The sequence below is a fragment of the Scyliorhinus canicula genome, chromosome 6, assembly GCF_902713615.1.
Source record: "Scyliorhinus canicula chromosome 6, sScyCan1.1, whole genome shotgun sequence".
Taxonomy (NCBI): Eukaryota; Metazoa; Chordata; class Chondrichthyes; order Carcharhiniformes; family Scyliorhinidae; genus Scyliorhinus; species Scyliorhinus canicula.
This window is the reverse complement of record NC_052151.1, coordinates 25798020-25815929: the sequence shown is the minus strand read 5'-3', so window position 1 is coordinate 25815929 and position 17910 is coordinate 25798020. Positions and strand designations below refer to the sequence as shown.

At 47.0% G+C, this 17910-nt stretch overlaps 1 protein-coding gene across 1 annotated transcript in view; it reads right to left on the bottom strand.

The window, feature by feature from the left end:
• Positions 1-5771: 5771 nt before the first annotated feature.
• Positions 5772-17910, bottom strand: part of LOC119967041 (solute carrier family 4 member 1 adaptor protein) — a 174837-nt gene continuing 162698 nt past the window's right edge. The window contains exons 14-15 of the mRNA XM_038799053.1: positions 10140-10212; positions 5772-6882 (exon numbers count right to left, since the gene is read on the bottom strand). Coding sequence (XP_038654981.1) covers positions 6833-6882; positions 10140-10212 — 123 coding nt within the window. The 3' untranslated portion in view covers positions 5772-6832. The remainder of the gene's footprint in view (positions 6883-10139; positions 10213-17910) is intronic.

Below are 17910 nucleotides of genomic sequence, written 5' to 3'. Positions count from 1 at the left end.
AGCGGGCTAGATGAATTGCAAAATGTTCACGCCTGGAGCAAATCTTGTTTTTGGCCTTTCCTGCTATTCACTCGGTGCAATGGAATCGTGCCGAATGAGCCACTGTGGGAAAATTGTGCCCATCTTGTTTAACTTCCTCTATGGTTTCAACTGTCTCCACCTTTAATTAAATGAAAATGAAATGAAATGAAAATTAAAATCGCTTATTGCCACAAGTAGGCTTCAAATGAAGTTACTGTAATTGAAAATACAGAAAAATGTGCCATTTGAAACATGGAAGTCTGGCAATATCTGGTCTGAGAGGATACAGGGAAAGATCCCACAAAAGGTTAATAGCAGCTGCAAAGAGCAGGATTATAAAATGCAGATTCTTTCTCACAAGCAGGCTTAGCAAACACACAGGATTCATGTAATAAGCTAAAACAATGGCTCACACCTTCATAGGATGTAACTATCTTTGGAAGCATCTGGAAAAGCATGGATGAGAGTTTCAATTGAATTAAGTGACGAATGTTTAAAACAGGCAGGTCTTTCAAGTTATAACCAAGTTAAATTTTAGAATACAGCTAAAAGCAAAGTTTCACACCTTAATTGAAATGAACTCTCTTAGTAAACAGCTGGAAAGGATGGATGATGCTCAGTCGAATTTGGTGTCAATTCTAAGTGTAAAATTCTACTAACATCAAGTCACTTAAAAGAAAACTGGAGACGACCTGTCTACAAGAAACATAATTTAAAGTCAAAATCAAAGGCAAAGTTATGAGCTGGGGACAATTGGAAAATTAAACGATTAGAAATCACAGAAATAAAAGTAACTCCTATTGAAACCAAAGCATTTTTTAATCAGATCTGAGAGGTGACATTATGCCCAAAATGAATAATTAGTTGTATTAAAATGTTTACAACAAAGATACTTTTTAACAATCAAAGTGAAACAAGCTCATTTACAATGAAGTTGTTAAAACTTAATAACTTTTCGAAAGAGAATATAAACCCGAAGAAAGGGGACAGCCAGCAGAGCCAGCTCTCACAACTTGGTACATGGGAAGGATAGGACACAGCAACCGAGTTCACCAGCGAATACATCTCAGGAAGACCAGATTTTAAAGAAGATTGATTGTCAAGGTGGGCCTGAAGGTCCCTTCAACCAACAGGAAGGATCCAGAAGCAAGATCTTTTTACCTTTCTGTTAAGAAAGTGTTTACAGCTTTAAAAAAAAGTATAACAATAAAATAACTTAAAAGTTTTAACCCGAAACAGTGGTTATTAGCCTACTTTACTTACTTAACAACGCAGGACCCAGTAACCCTCTACAGATAGTCAGAGGGTTAGATAGGGTGGACAGTGAGAGTCTTTTTCCTCGGATGGTGATGACCAACACGAGGGGACATAGCTTTAAATTGAGGGGTGAGAGATATAGGACAGATGTCAGAGGCAGTTTCTTTACTCAGAGAGTAGTAGGGGTGTGGAACGCCCTGCCTGTAATAGTAGTAGACTCGCCAACTTTAAGGGCATTTAAGTGGTCACTGGATAGACATATGGATGAAAATGGAATAGTGTAGGTCAGATAGGCTTCAGATGGTTCCACAGGTCGGCGCAACATCGAGGGCCGAAGGGCCCGTACTGCGCTGTAGTGTTCTATGTTCTATGTACATCGATGCTACTAAGGGGTAAGTAGGTAAAATTATTCGGTGAAGGTATGGGTTATACCGGGGATAACTTGAAAATATAGTTTGACCTGAATAGCACCCACTGAAGCCTGCATCGGAGTCAGGGAGTGAGAATCCCTGTTCGCCATTTAGAATATCAACCTTTTTTTGGTATAGGGGGAATTCTAAGAATAGTGGTGAGTTTTAACTTCATTACTGTGAAAAGCCCCTAGTCATCACATTCCGGCACCTGTTCGGGGAGGCTGGTACGGGAATTGAACCGTGCTGCTGGCCTGCCTTGTCTGCTTTCAAAGCCAGCAATTTAGCCCTGTGCTAAACCATAACCATCTTCACCCACACACACCCAACTCTTCATTTCTCTGACTGCGACAAAGAGGATTCTTGAGGGGGTCCTGATTTCAGCTGCATGGTCTGGGATTTAATCCTCAAATCTCTCCATCTCCCTCGGCTTCTTGAACATCCTCTTTGAAACCCACCTAATTGCGGCCCCCCCCCCCCCCCCGGATAAAATACAAGTTTAGCATAACTGATGCTTGCGTTTCAATTCATCTCACCTTGAAAAGTCCTTGGCAAGTAGGATTAAGGTGAATCCCAAAGCTTTTTATTCATATGAAAAAAGCAAGAGGGTGGCCAGGGGAAGTATTGGACCACTTAAGGACAGTGGGGGGAATCTATGTGTTGAACCAGAGAAAATGGGCGAGGTATGAAATTAGTACTTTGCATCAGTGTTCACCAAAGAAGATGATTCTTGGGTAGGGTGCGTGTATAGTCTGGGTCATGTTGACATCGAAAAGGAGGTGTTGGGTGTTTTAAAAGACATTAAGGTAGATACGTCTCCTGGGGCGGATGGGATTTACCCCAGAATACTGAGGGAAGCAATGGAGGAAATTGCTGGGCCCTTGACTGACACCATTGCATCCTCATTGTCTCCAGATGTGATCCCAGAGGATTGGAGAATAGCTAATGTGGTGCTGCTGTTTAAGAAAGGACAGGGATAATCCTGGAAACTATAGGCCGGTGAGCCTCACGTATGTAGTAGGCAAATTATTGGAGAGAATTCTCAGGGACAGGATTTATACCCATTTGGAAACAAATGGATTCATTAGCAATAGACAGCATGGTTTTGTGAAGGGGAGGTCATACCTCACTAACTGATTTCGTTTTTGAGGAGGTGACGAAGATGATTGATGCTGTGAGGGTGGTGGATGTTGTTTACATAGACATCAGTAAAGCCTTTGACAAGGTGTCTCATGGCAGACTGCTACAAAATATTTGTGATCTTCGGCTAAGCATTCTCCAAGGCGGCCTTCAGTATGCGCGACAACGCAGAATCGCAGAGTAGAAACTGATAGCCAAGTTCTGCACACATGAGTACGGCCTCAACAGGACCTTGGATTCATGTCTCACTACATTCCTCCTCCAGCAACTGGCTTGGGCTTGCAAGATCCTACCAACCATCCTGGCTTGAGACAATTCACACCTTTTTTAACCTGTGATTATCCTTCTCCCCAGTCGCACTGTCTGGACCTGCAAAGACTTAATTATCTTCAAAAACTTGCAATCAAGGTAGCATCTTACATCATTGACTTTGTCTATATATGTGCTTGTGCAACCCACCTCTTCACTCTCCTGATGAAGGAGCTGCACTCCGAAAGCTAGTGATTCCAAATAAATGGCAGCACGGTAGCATTGTGGATAGCACAATCGCTTCACAGCTCCAGGGTCCCAGGTTCGATTCCGGCTTGGGTCACTGTCTGTGCGGAGTCTGCACATCCTCCCCGTGTGTGCGTGGGTTTCCTCCGGGTGCTCCGGTTTCCTCCCACAGTCCAAAGATGTGCAGGTTAGGTGGATTGGACATGATAAATTGCCCTTAGTGTTGGGTGGGGTTACTGGGTTATGCGGATAGGGTGGAGGTGTTAACCTCGGGTAGGGTGCTCTTTCCAAGAGCCAGTCCAGACTCGATGGGCCGAATGGCCTCCTTCTGCACTGTAAATTCTATGAAATCTATGAAATCTGTTGGACTTTAACCTGGTGTTGTAAGACCTCTGACTGTGCCCACCCCAATCCAATGCCGACATCTGCACATCACAAAAGGTGAAGTCACATGGGATCAGACGTGAGGTGGTAAGATGGATACAGAACTGGTTCGGTCATAGAAGGCAAAGGGTAGCAGTAGAAGTGTGTTTTTCTGAATGGAAGGTTGTAACTAGTGGTGTTCCATAGGGATCGGTGATGGGGCCCGTTTTTATTTTAAATTTAGAGTACCTAATTAATTTTTCCAATTAAGGGCAATTTAGCATGGCCAATCCACCTAACCTGCACATCTTTGGGTTGTGGGGGTGAAACCCACGCAGACACGGGGAGAACGTGCAAATTGTTGTTTGTAGTATATATAAACGATTTGGAGGAAAATGTACCTTGTCAAATTAGTAAATTTGTGGATGACACCAAGGTTGGTGGAGTGGCAGATAGTGTTGAGGATTGTCAGAGGATACAGCAGGACATAGGTTGGAGACTTGGGCAGAGAAATGGCAAATGGAGTTTAATCCGCCCAGTGTGTTGTGTATCCCAAGTATTAAATATTTTGAAAGGTTTGATAGGGTGATGTGAGGGGGGAAACAAAATAAACTGCCAGTGGGCAGCACAGTGGCGCCGTGGTTAGCACTGCTTCCTCACGACTTTATGGACCCGGGTTCAATCCCGGCTCTGGGTCATTGTCCGTGTGGAGTTTGCACGTTCTCCCAGTGTCTGCGTGGGTCTCACCCCCACAACCCAAAGATGTGAAGGGCAGGTAGATTGGCCACGCTAAATTACCCCTTAATTGGAAAAATATTTTTTTAACTGCAGGTGACTTTGTAGTCAGAGGGCATAAATGGAATAAAAAATCAAACAAATGTAGGTATTGGGCAGAAATCCCCCTTAAAATAACTTGTAATTTTGGGCAGGAAAACCAGTTTGGGCAGGAATCCTACCAGATGTTCCAGCGTGATTCCCATCAGAATCCACCCACATTTAAATTTTTATTTGGAGCTTGGGGATTCTTACTGAATTCGCCCACACGTAAAATTTTGTTTGGAGGGGGACCTAAAGTCATTGGTAAGGCTGGCTCCTCAAAGATCAAACACCCCCCGACATGGGCAACACTCCCAACCCTCGACCCCACCCCCGCACCATGTGTGCCCGCAGTGAGACGGTTCCCTGACCCCCATCCATCCTCACCATCATTGGGGAATCGGAGAATTGCACCCACTGGTTCACACAGGTATATTAGTTCATGGAGTGCTGCATTAAAAAAAAACTGTGACAGAAGCAGAACCGCTTTCAAAGGGGAAGTGGTGAAATACCTATTTTGCCTGGGACACAGGGAAAAGGCAGGATAATGGGACTAAGGAGGCAGCTCTATTAGGGAGCTGTCACCAGCACAACAGGCTGGATACTGCCTCCCATTCTATAACATTCTCAAATGGAACAAAATAACTCTCCTCACAGTTCAATGTAGCAAAAGAAAAAACAAAGATGCAAACAGAAATAGTAGCTGAACTTGGTGCATAACCATTTTCCCCCTCCATAGAGTTTCTTGCAAGAAGGAGAGGTAGCGAGTGTTAAGTATTAATAGTGGTTTTGTTTTGCTGATCTAAACGGAAGCATAAAACAGGAAAACAATTCTCGTCCCTCTTCAATGAGACAAATAAGCTGGGGGATAGGGAAGCACATTAGTTTTATAGATAAAAACACTTTAGAAAATACTATGCACTCACATTCTTCCTGAAGGTTGCCTGGTGGAATTCGCAGTCCACAAGTGATGCTATGGAACAGTTATACTCGGTGATTACAGATTTCAGTTTGTTTCGAACAAAAAAAGTGACCTCAAGAGACAAAATGATAAAACTTGATGTTTCACTTCTCTTGTGGGTAGTGAGGTGAGCTAATAAACATCAGCAAATGCAGGGCTGTGGAAAACAGGAACAGGGGTGATCCCAAGACAATGCCTGGATAAATCTAATTACCGCTAGCTAGGCATCATAAAATTCATTTCAGGTCTACAAAAGCCCCATCTCATTGCCTAATAACATCAATTAGAAATAAGTTAACAAAATCATATTTGTAGTTCCATATGACAGGATTTATTCCCATTCTAACAAAGCAGTTGAATGCCACACGACTAAAGCACAGCCTCTCCCTTTTCGAAGTGACAAAACAACATGGTTGCTGATACAGGCAAGCGTACAAGGGACAATTTTCCAACTAACGTTGCTGAAATTCTGGGGGGTGCTCCACATTGCTGACGGTCGGGCAAATGGATGTGTGTCGCACCCTAAGAATTTTGAATATGAACTTCGGGTGGGTAAGGTTTCCAGCGGGGAGCCTGAACTTGTAACATTACACTTACAGTGCAACCGTAAATAATATTTATAGAAACAAATCATAAGCAAGCACTGAAGCAACTAAAAACCTTGCTAAACCGATGTAGTGCACAATGAGTAGCAGGAATCCAAAGCATGGTTATGGCTATTCATTGTGGGAGCCTCACCCAAACTTCACAAATCAATGGTGCGCATGGTGTGAACTAGGTTGGTGAGCAGACTTGCGTCTTCTATAGGCTTCCACAGACCCTTGCTGCAGCTACAAGTGTATCTGAGCTGCGAGCTGGAGTTCACAAGGGAAAATGAAAAGACCTTGCATCTAGTGAAAAAATGCTCTTTCGTTTCCCCACATGGAAGAGTCCATCCTCCAATTTGGGTGGGAGAGAGGAGGTTGTTCCTGGCGGCGTTGCCGATACAACGTGCTTACCGTGCAGATACAGGATCTTTTCTTGTCGCTCTGAAGTGTGACGTCACTGGAGGTGTTTGTCAACCAGTTATGAGTACACATCCGTCCCAAACCCCAACCAAAAAAGGAGCAAAGGCTCTTTGTATGAATGTTGATTTTGTGCAGAGTAAGATCCCAAAAGCAGCCCAATAGGGTAGGGTGCAGGGTACAAAACAGCAGAATAACGGCAGATACAAAATTCACAGGGTTGCCCTTTAACACCGCACCAGCTGCCACCTCAGCATCGGTGCCCAGAATCCAACGTGGTGCTCTGAAGGTGGCAGTACAGTCACATATTCAAATCCCCTCCAGTCAGGTGCAAGTCCTTGATAGTTGTCGTCTGTCTTGAGCTTTCAATATCCGTATTTGTCATTCAGATGTGTCCTACCGTCACCCGTTTGACCTTAGAAGGGGAAAAAAAAAGTGAATAATCTGGTCCCCCCCACAAATATGAGATGCAGCGTTTTAAAGAGTACAAATACACTGATTTGAATTTCTCCCCACTTCAAATGGGTTTACCAACAAAACGAAACACCCTCTCCCCTTAATACAGAAAGATTGGGAGCCACTTGATATTAGGAAGTTCTTCACTATCATGCGAATGGACGTCTTCAAAGGATAACGGAGCCAAAAACTGTAAAGACACATTTGGATGATTTAACTGGATAGGTGGGAGTAATGAACTGGAGATTCATTCTGTATATTAAGCTAGAATGGGCCTGCTGATCCATACCTATTTTATGATTTTCTATGACCCTCCACTGAAAATAAATGATTAGCTTTCGTGCTCGGAAACACCGTCAAATCCTCAATATTATCATAGAATTTACAGTGCAGAAGGAGGCCATTCGGCCCATCGAGGCTGCACCAGCTCTTGGAAAGAGCATCCCACTTAAGTTCACACCTCCACCTTATTCCCTTAAACCAGTAACCCCGCCTAACCTAAGAGGCAATTTATCATGGCCAATCCACCTAACCTGCACATCTTTGGACTGTGGGAGGAAACCGGAGCACCCGGAGGAAACCAACGCAGACACGGGGAGAACGTGGATAGAAAACTGGTTGGCAGAGAGGAAATAAAGAGTAGGAATTATTGGGTCCTTTTCAAATTGGCAGGCAGTAACTAGTCGGGTACCACAGGGTTCGGTGCTCGGACCCCAGCTATTCACAATATATATGAATGATTTGGATGAGGGAACAAAATGTAACATCTCAAAGTTTGCAGATGATACCAAATTAGGTGGGAGAGTGAATTGTGACGAGGATGCAGGGATCCTACAGCAAGATCTGGACAGGTTGGGCGAGTGGGCAAACCAATGGCAGATGCAGTATAATTTGGACAGTACAGCACAGAACAGGCCCTTCGGCCCTCGATGTTGTGCCGAGCAATGATCACCCTACTCAAACCAACGTATCCACCCTATACCAGTACCCCCTGATTCCAGGGACTGATTCCAGGGATGGTGGGACTGTCATATGAGGAGAGATTGATTAGGTTGGGATTGTTCTCGCTGGAGTTCAGAAGAATGAGGGGCTAGACTGGATAGATGCAGGGAGGCTGTTACCAATGATGTGTGTGTCCAGAACCAGGGGTCACAGCCCGAGGATTCAGGATAAACCATTTTGGACAGAGATAAGGAGGCATTTCTTCACACAAAAAGAGTGGTGAGCCTGTGGAATTCATTACCACAGGATGTAGTTGATGCTAAAACTTTGAATATATTCAAGAGGCGGCTGGATATAGCACTTGGGGAGAATCGGATCAAAGGCAATGGGGAGAAAGCAGGATTAGGCTATTGAGTTGGATGATCAGCCATGATTGTGATGAATGGCAGAGCAGGCTCGAAAGGCCAAAAGACCTCCTCCTGCTCCTATCTTCTATGTATGTATCTATGTAACGTGTTGGACCAAAACACAGAACATAGCAATTTATGTGGTGCCAAATCTACTCTGTTAGAGGTGTGCTTCATATAGGGTGAAATGCACAAACTATTGAAATGAAAAATGAAAATCGCTTATTGTCACGAGTAGGCTTCAATGAAGTTACTGTGAAAAGCCCCTAGTCGCCACATTCCGGTGCCTGTCCGGGGAGGCTGGTACGGTGTGGAGGTAAATGTTGCTTTGCACACACAGATTCCACAAACAGCCATGAGGTGAAGATGAATTTCAGTGAGGGGGAGCGGGAGGAGAATTCCTCTTTAATCATTCATAGGATGTGGGTGTCCCAGACAAGGCCAGCATTTATTGTCCATCCCTAACTGCTGGAAAGCAAGTCCGCAATATAGATGCAATAGAGCAGACACAAAATCATATCAAACAAGGCATGCTGAACTTCTTGTTAAGTGCACCTATAAAATTGAAACATTTACAATTTACCACAGGAAGCAATTGTGAAATAATGTTCAGAGGTGGAATGGAAGAGAATGTATATATAAACAATAAATTTGAGAGATTGGGCCGTATGTGCTGGGGCAGAAAATCTCACGGTTTGCCCCACGAGTTTAAGATTTTTTTTTTCTGTGCCTCTTAACTCAAAATATTTTCCCCTGCACATTGCTATAAATCGGAGCTGATAACGGTGGTGACCAGGGAAATGGGGTCTCTGGGGCTTTGTTGACTGATGGAACCAACAATTGATCTTCTTGACCAACGAGATTTAAAGACAGAAAGAAATGGAGGAAGCACGGAGAGGACAACTAAAATCAATGCAAATCAGGTACAGAAAGGCAAATGGAGAATGGGAAAGAAAGACTGTGCTGAGAGGGAAATTCACAGGAATGATATGCAAGAACCCCCCCCCCCCCCCCCCCCCCCTCAACTTGGACAATTTAAAAATTTTCAGCAATTCATTACCTGATGGAATGAGACACTTGGTCACAAATGTTTACAGCACAGAGCGTGGTCCTTCGGCCCATTGTTTCTGCAACAGCTATCAAGCACCTATTTACTCTAATCCCATTTTCGTGATCCGTAGCCTTGTATGCTCCGGTGGTTCAAGTGCTCATCTAAATGTTTCTTAAATGTGGGTTCCCGCCTCTGCCACGCTTTCATGTAGCGAGTTCCAGATTCCCACCACCTTCTGGGTGAAAACGTTTCTCCTCAAATTCCCTCCAAATCCCCTGCCCCTTACCTTAATCTATGACACCCCCCGGGTTATTGACCCCTCTAAAAAGTACTTTTTAAATCACCCTATCTGTGTCCCTCATAATTAGGTCCCCCCTCAACCTTCTCTGCACGAGGGAAAACAAACCCAGCCTCTCATCTTAGCTGAAATGCTCTAGCCCAGGCAACATAATTAGTACTTTTTGGGTTAAAGAGGGTGATTGGTAACCACAATTATGATCACATTCTTTAAAGGGTTAACGCTGATAGTTAATAGACTTAACTTCGTGTTTAAAGGTCAATGAATGTATAGCATAAAGTCATGAAAATGGTGAGGTTAATCGTGAGCTGCTGTTATTGCAAAACTAATAGCATAGCGATGTAAAATGGCCAGTGACTTAGGGTGATTCGCAGTTCTTGGGGTAATGTCTTTCTCACCACAAGTTACTGGCCATGTTGAACTCTAATAAAGGCGCGCGTCATTCCAACACCCATAACCTTTCAGCAAATTCCAGTCTAATGGTGCTCATCTCTCCAAAAGCAGTTGCTGTGATGTACCTGAAGGGGGCATCCACACACAGTAGTCAGGATCGTTCGCAGGGTAGTGTTCTGATGAGAGTTGCTGAGGTGGCTGTGGGAAGAGAATTATTAAATAAACAGAAATAATTGGAGGCAAAGTCAAGCAATCGGCATCTGTTACACACATCGAACCGAGGGAAAAAACTATTGCACTGCAAATCTGATAACAAATTAGAAAAGACTACAATGAAAGGGTCTGGCATTTTGGATCAAGCACATTCTCCGTCAGGAATGTTAAACTGCGTGTTTCCCCTTTCCAGCACCCAGCTCTCCACATGCACGCACACAAATAACACAGAGTGGAAAGGGAAAGAAAATAATAAAAATGAAAGGATAAGAATCTTTAATGCAATGGGATAACTTCTACTTAGTGCCTTTATGAAGTTCAACTATCATTTGATATTTCTTTCTTCGAGGCTTGAGATGGTTTCCTCAGTCAAGGTTGTCTATCTTTTCTGCAGACTCAATATCATTCCAGGTTCACAGCAAAGGATATGCCGGACACACTCTTCTTTCGGAACAATAGAGCAGTTCTTACACTTCAGCAAGTAGGAGAGAGAGCGTTTCGTCCACTAATTCTGAATGCTTCTGCCTAATCCTCTCAGAAATTATCACGCAGGAGCAAACCACTAACCGTTGCCAGGCAGAACACTGCACCTGGCCAACCCGGTCCAGGAAAGCAGTGGTGTAATCAGACAAAGTCAGCACGGATTTACAAAAGGAAAATCATGCTTCACAAATCTACTGGAATTCTTCGAAGATGTAACTAGTAGAGTTGACCAGGGAGAACTGGTGGATGTGGTTTATTTAGATTTTTAGAAGGCTTTCGATAAGGTCTCATATAGCAGGTTAATACGTAAAGTTAAAGCGCACGGGATTACGGGTAGTATCTTGAGATGGTGCGAAAGCTGGTTAGCAGACAGGAAGCAAAAAGTTGGAATAAATGGCTCTTTTTCTGATTGGCAGGCAGTGACTAGTGGGGTACCGCAGGGATCTGTGCTAGGATCCCAACTGTTCACATTATATATGAATGAATGGGACAAAGTTGGGTGGGAGGGTGAGCTGTGAGGAGGATGCAGAGATGCTTCAGCGGAATTGGACAGGCTAAGTTAGTGGGCACAGGCATGTAGAATGATGTGGATAAATATGGGGTTGTCCACTTCGGTAGCAAAAATAGGAAGGCAGATTATTATTTGAATGGGTGTAAATTGAGCGAGGTGGATACTCAGCGGGACCTTCGTGTCATCATGCATCAGTTGCTGAAAATAAGTGCTCAGGTATAGCAGACAGTAAAGGAGGCAAATGGTCTGTTGGCCTTCATAGTGAGAGGATTTGTGTATAGGGACAGAGATATTTTACTGCAATTGTGAGGCCACACCTTGAGTATCGTGTACAGTTTTGTGCCCTTATCTGAGGAAGGATGTTCTTGTTATGGACAGAGTGCAGCAAAGGTTTCCCAGGCTGATTCCTGGGAAGGCGGGACTGTCATATGAGGAGAGACTAAGTCAGTTAGAATTATATTCATTGGAGTTTAGAAGAGCAAGCGGGGATCTAACAGAAACTTACAAAATTCTGTCAGGTTTAGACAGGGTACATTCAGAAAGAATGTTCCCGATGGTGGGGGAGTCCAGAACTATGGGCCATAGTTTGAGGATAAGGGGTAAACCTTTTAAGACAGAGGTTAGGAGAAATTTCTTCATCCAGAGAGAGGCGACTCTACGGAATTCGCTACCACAAAACGTGGTTGAGGCCAAAACATTGTGTAATTTCAAGAAGGAATTAGATCTAGCTGTTGTATTTTCTATATTTCTATGTAACCCACCAGTTGCCAGTTAACCAATTGGTCCAATTCCCTCCAAACCTGATTCCTAAGATCCATTCGGTGCCGAGTTAAGAGTTCTGGCCTGGGTATTGATCAAGGTTGGCAACGAGGAGAATGGATACAAAATAAATGGAATACGTCAGCTGGCACTCCCCAGTTTAAACAGTGTTTTGCACAACATCAGTGAACTTGGTCAATTAAAATTGTATAATTTCAAAATCGCTGGACAACATTCCAGTAGCTAGCAGTCCCATCCACATTGGAAGTGTGCCACTTAGATGAACAGAAGCATAGTCAGTTCTTTAATCACTGCAAATGAAGGTTTCCCCTGGCACTTTTTAAAATAACATTGCCCAGTATTAAAAATGAGAAAAGCTCTGAACTAGACAAACGACTGGCCTCAGTGCCTAAGCTGATAATGGAGAATGGAGGGCGGGGAGGTGGGGCGGGGCGGGGGAAGACAGCAGTCAAAGTCCCTGCTTCTTAACCTTGCTGGAAAGCACCTAGATGTCTGGATCTCAATCAAAGACCTGGACGGGATTCTCCGACACTCCACACCGGAATCGCGCCCGGCGCGGGGACGGAGAATAGGTATTCACGCCGGAAATCCGGCGCAACGGCGCTTCCGTGATTCTCCGTGGACCTGCCAGTCCCGCGCGTGCGGTCGACACGGTGCCAGTCGGGGGCCGTTGGAACAGGGCCCCACGGCGATTCTCCGCGATCGACTGGCTAAACTTCCGCCGGTGTGGATTACATGTGGTATCATCTGGCGGGAGCTGGGACCCACGGCCGCAGTCCTGGTGGGTGGCGGGTGTTATCTGACTCCGGGGGAGGCCTCAGCAGTGGCCAGGCCCGCGATCGGGGGCCACCGCGATCTGGGAGGGACCTACCTTCCTGCGCGCGGGCCCGCTGTGTGGTTCCGCTATGATGGTGGCGCCCTCTCCGAGGTGGGCCGCCGTGCGCATGCGCGGACCCGCTTGCAGCCACTGTGCGCATGCACGGCTGCACGGTCCGGCTAGCAGGGTCTGCCGGCAGCCAGAGCTGCGGGATGCACGCCGGGGCTCTGCTAGCCCCCTGGAAAACGGATTATCACCCTGGACCATCGAGGAAAAGGTCCGGAGTGATACTCGCCCCTTTTCTGGTGAGCATGGGGACTTAGTCCCCAGAAGGGAGAATCCCGCCCAAGGTGATTGCACATTCTCCCCGTGTCTGCACCGGTCTCACCCTCATAACCCAAACGATGTGCTGGGTAGGTGGATTGGCTATGGTCAATTGCCCCTTAATTGGAAAACATGTCTAAAAAGAAAAGATGACTGCATTGCCTGCTTGATGTTCACTGACTGCATTCAAACAAGAGCGGTCACTTATAACAGCTCCCAGACAGAAGCTAGTTTCCATGGAACCGTGTCCCAGCTCCTTCAGGAGAGGAGAAATTTGGCAAGAAATTTAAAAAAACCTGAAGTACAGCCTCAAGTATATCTTAAACCCACCTGCTTATCTATCCTTTAAATAGGACTAGCAGATGGACAGAATATTTAAACAAAGGTTATGCTTTAATATATAAAACAGTATATACCAAAAGGTCTTCTGCAACAGACTGTAGGCAAGTGTTAAAATGCATAAAATACGATTTGATCAAGTAGGTTTTTTTTCCATTAGATTTTCATTAAAAAAAGCTTTGTGCACCTTGCTGATATCTCCACAAATGTATCTTTCAATAAGCTGCTCATGTTTTCAATTGTCGAAGGAAATTCACTTAAATTAAATTCATTATACCGGAGCTGGTTCTCGATGTAACATAATGAGGGAGGGCACTAGTTGTGAGAGGCAGTACAGTGATATGGTGTTGAAGGCTGCATAGTTCTTGGCCAAAGCATATCTGATTACATAATTCAGAAATTTTGGCTTTTGACCCTGAACAGGACCAGAGAATTTTTCATCCTCCTCGCCCTCCAAAATGAAAATAAACACTTGCATTCATATGGCACCTGATCACATCTCAGAAATATTAAAAATCTCAAATACTTCATGTACAATGGGCGGGAGTTTCTGTGCAACCTGCCACAAAGGTGGCCTGCCATTAGCCGGATCTTCAACGGGATTCCTGTTGACTGCACCCCTCGGCACAAGGAAACCTGGTAGGGTTGCGCCATCGGTGGGGTCAGACAATCCCACCAGCGTGAACGGCTGTAAAATTCCGGTGTATTAATTATCATGAAGATGTTCCAGTATATCTGCAACAGTGGAGTCTACCCAACAATGGGGAGAAGTGCCCAGGTATGCCCATCTCATCAATCTACTCCATCATCAGCAAAGTGATGGAAGGTGTCACTGACAGTGCCGTCAAGCGGCACTTATCGATGCTCAGCTTAGCCACACTCGGCTTCAGAACTCGTCACAGCGCTGACCCAAACACGGAATGAAGGACAGAGCTGCAGAGGCGACGCAAGAATTCAAATCAAGGCAGCATTTGACCGACCGTGGAATCAAGGACCCCGAGTAAAACTGGAGTCAATGGAATTGGGGGAAACGCTCCACTGGCTGGATACCTAGCCCGAAAGGAAATGAAATAAGAACAGAAAATTCTCAAAATACACAGCAGATCAGACAGCATCTGTGGAGAAAGAAAGAGAGTTTACGTTTCGGATGAAATGAAAAATGAAATGAAAATCGCTTATTGTCACGAGTAGGCTTCAATGAAGTTACTGTGAAAAGCCCCTAGTCGCCATGTTCCGGCGCCTGTTCGGGGAGGCTGGTATGGGAATTGAACCGTGCTGCTGGCCTGCCTGGGTCTGCTTTCAAAGCCAGCTCTTTAGCCCTGTGCTAAACCAGCCCCTGAGGGCTGAGATCCAGGACCTTTCATTAGAAAGTTCTCTCTCCACAGATGCTACATGGCCTCCAGGGTACTTCCATCACTATCTGTTTTTATGTCAGATTTCCAGCGGTGGTATTTCACATGAGTACAAAGAAAGGTGGTTCCGGTTGCTGTAGGTGAATCGTCAATGGGTACTAGGCCCAATCATTTTCAGCTGTTTCATCAAGGCCTTCCTTTTTTCCGTGATGTGGAGATGCCGGTGTTGGACTGGGGTGAGCACAGTGAGACGCCTGACAACACCAGGTTAAAGTCCAACAGGTTGGTTTGAAATCACTAGCGTTCGGGGCGTACTCCTTCATCAGGTAGACTCGCCTTGCCTGGATAAGTGCACTCCCTACCCTTCCAGACAGCACTTTAGGTGTACCAACACCACATTGACTGCAGCAGTTCAAGCAAGCGGTTTTCCTCCACCTTCTCGAGGGCAATTTGAGATGGCCAATAAATGCTGGCCTAGCCTGCATGACCACATCCCATGAATATATATAAAAAAGGAAATGCCGTAAATAAGAAAACACATTTTTATAGCTTATTTCACAACCTTTGTGCACCCCAAAGTGCTTTGCAGCCAATGAAGCATTTTTAAAGTGTGCTCACAGTTGCAATGTAGGGAACGTGACAATATGTGCACAGCAAGGTCAGAGAGCCTGCAACGTGATAAATGACCAGGGAAATGCCCTCACCATTGCTCCCCCCCTTCCCCCAAACCCCAACCCACTTGGGCCATCTGGTCCCTGTTTCTAGTTGCCCTTTGACACACTGCTCACCTTTGTTCTGTCATTAATACATTCTAATCTCTGCCACTATCAGCACCCTCCTTAGCCTTAATCACCCCCATTTATATTCCCTTTGTCTTTCTGTCCGTGACATCTTTGTCAATTTTCACCTATCGCTGGCCCCCTATCCACACCCACCTCCCCATCACGGTATAAATATGGCCCTATTTCCAGTTCTCTCCAGCTTTGAAAAAACGTTAGCTCCCTTCTCTCTCCACAGATGCTGTCAGACCTGCTCAGGTTGTCCAGTATTTTCTGTTTTTGCTTCAGATTCCAGCACCCGCAGTAATTTGCTTTTATAAAGTGTTTTCATGTTAGTTAGGGAATAAATATTGGCCAGGACATCAGGAGGAACTCCCCTACTCTTTGAAGTACTGCTGGGAGGTCTTTTATCTCCAGCTGAGATGGTACACATCTGAGGTTCAACAGTGGAAGGAGGGCCCGCTAGCATCTGTGTAGGTGAGTGACTAAATTCTGTGTCTGAGAGGGTGTAAGGACAGAGAGGGTGCATGAGGGAATCTGGGGGAGAGAGAGCGTGATGGGGATGCAAGAGAGAGGGCATGTGAGACTGAGAGAGAGGGCGTGGCGGGGAGGGCAAGAGATGGCGTGGGTGGGAAGAGAGGGGGTGTGACGGAGAGGCGAGTAGGAGGGCATGAAGGGGCGAGAGAGTGGACGTTGGGGGGGGGGTGGGAGATGGCGTGGGGGGGACAAGGGGGTGAGAGGTCACGGGGCAGAGAGAGTCTGTGAGGGGGCAGAGAGATGTGGTGTGGGAGCAGGGATAGAAGGGGTGGGGGGGGCAGGGAGAGATGGGGTGAGGGGGCAGGGAGAGATGGGGTGAGGGGGCAGGGAGAGAAGGGGTGAGGGCGAGGGGTGAGGGGGCAGGGAGAGAAGGGGTGAGGAGGCAGGGAGAGAAGGGGTGAGGAGGCAGGGAGAGAAGGGGTGAGGGGGCAGGGAGAGAAGGGGTGAGGGGGCAGGGAGAGAAGGGGTGAGGGGGCAGGGAGAGAATGGGTGAGGGGGCAGGGAGAGAAGGGTTGAGGGGGAAGGGAGAAGGGGTGAGGGCGCAGGGAGAGAAGAGGCGACGAGGCAGGGAGAGAAGGGGTGAGGGGGCAGGGAGAGAAGGGGTGAGGGGGCAGGGAGAGAAGGGGTGAGGGGGCAGGGAGAGAAGGGGTGAGGGTGCAGGTGTGAGGGGGAGGGACAGGGTGTGAGGGGAGGGCAGGGTGTGAGGGGGAGGGACAGAGTGTGAGGGGAGGGGAAGGGTGTGAGGGGGAGGGACAGGGTGTGTGGGGAGGGGCAGGGTCTGAGGGGAGGGACAGGGTGTGAGGTGAGGGCAGGGTGTGAGGGGAGGGACAGGGTGTGAGGTGAGGGCAGGGTGTGAGGGGAGGGACAGGGTGTGAGGGGAGGGACAGGGTTTGAGGGGAGGGACAGGGTGTGAGGGGAGGGACAGGGTGTGAGGGAGAGGGAGGGGTGTGAGGGGAGGGACAGGGTGTAATGGTGAGGGACAGGGTGTGAGGGGGAGGGACAGGGTGTGAGGGGGAGGGACAGGGTGTGAGGGGAGGGACAGTGTGTGAGGGGAGGGACAGGGTGTGAGGGGAGGGACAGGGTGTGAGGGGAGGGACCGGGTGTGAGGGGAGGGACAGGGTGTGAGGGGAGGGACAGGGTGTGAGGGGAGGGACAGGGTGTGAGGGGGGGGACAGGGTGTGAGGGGGGGGACAGGGTGTGAGGGGAGGGACAGGGTGTGGGGGGAGGGGCAGGGTGTGAGGGGAGGGAGAGTGTATGAGGGGAGGGACATGGTGTGAGGGGAGGGACAGGGTGTGAGTGGTGGGGCAGTGTAAGGGGAGGGACAGGGTGTGAGGGGAGGGACAGGGTGTGAGGGGAGGGCAGGGTGTGAGGGGAGGGAAGGTGTGGGGGGAGGGAAGGGTGTGAGGGGGAGAGACAGGAGGGGGGAACTGAGGGGGTGTGGGAGAGCAAGAGGAGGAGAAAATGAGGTGGGAGTGGGAGAGAGAGAGACACACACACACACACACACACACACACACACACACACACACACAGAGTGTGAGGGGAAGAGAGGAGTGTGGCGATAAAGAGAGGGGAGTATGTGTGTGGGGGGGGGGGTAAGAGAAGAGGAAGTGTGAGGTGGGAGAGAGAGAGAATGTGAGGGGGCAGAGTGCGTTGGGAGGGGGGGGGAGCGGAATGAGAGAGGGGAGAAAGAGTGTGTGCAGGGACAGAGTATGTCTATACATTTGAGTCATTTCCAGTCTCGGAATTCTCATTCACCAT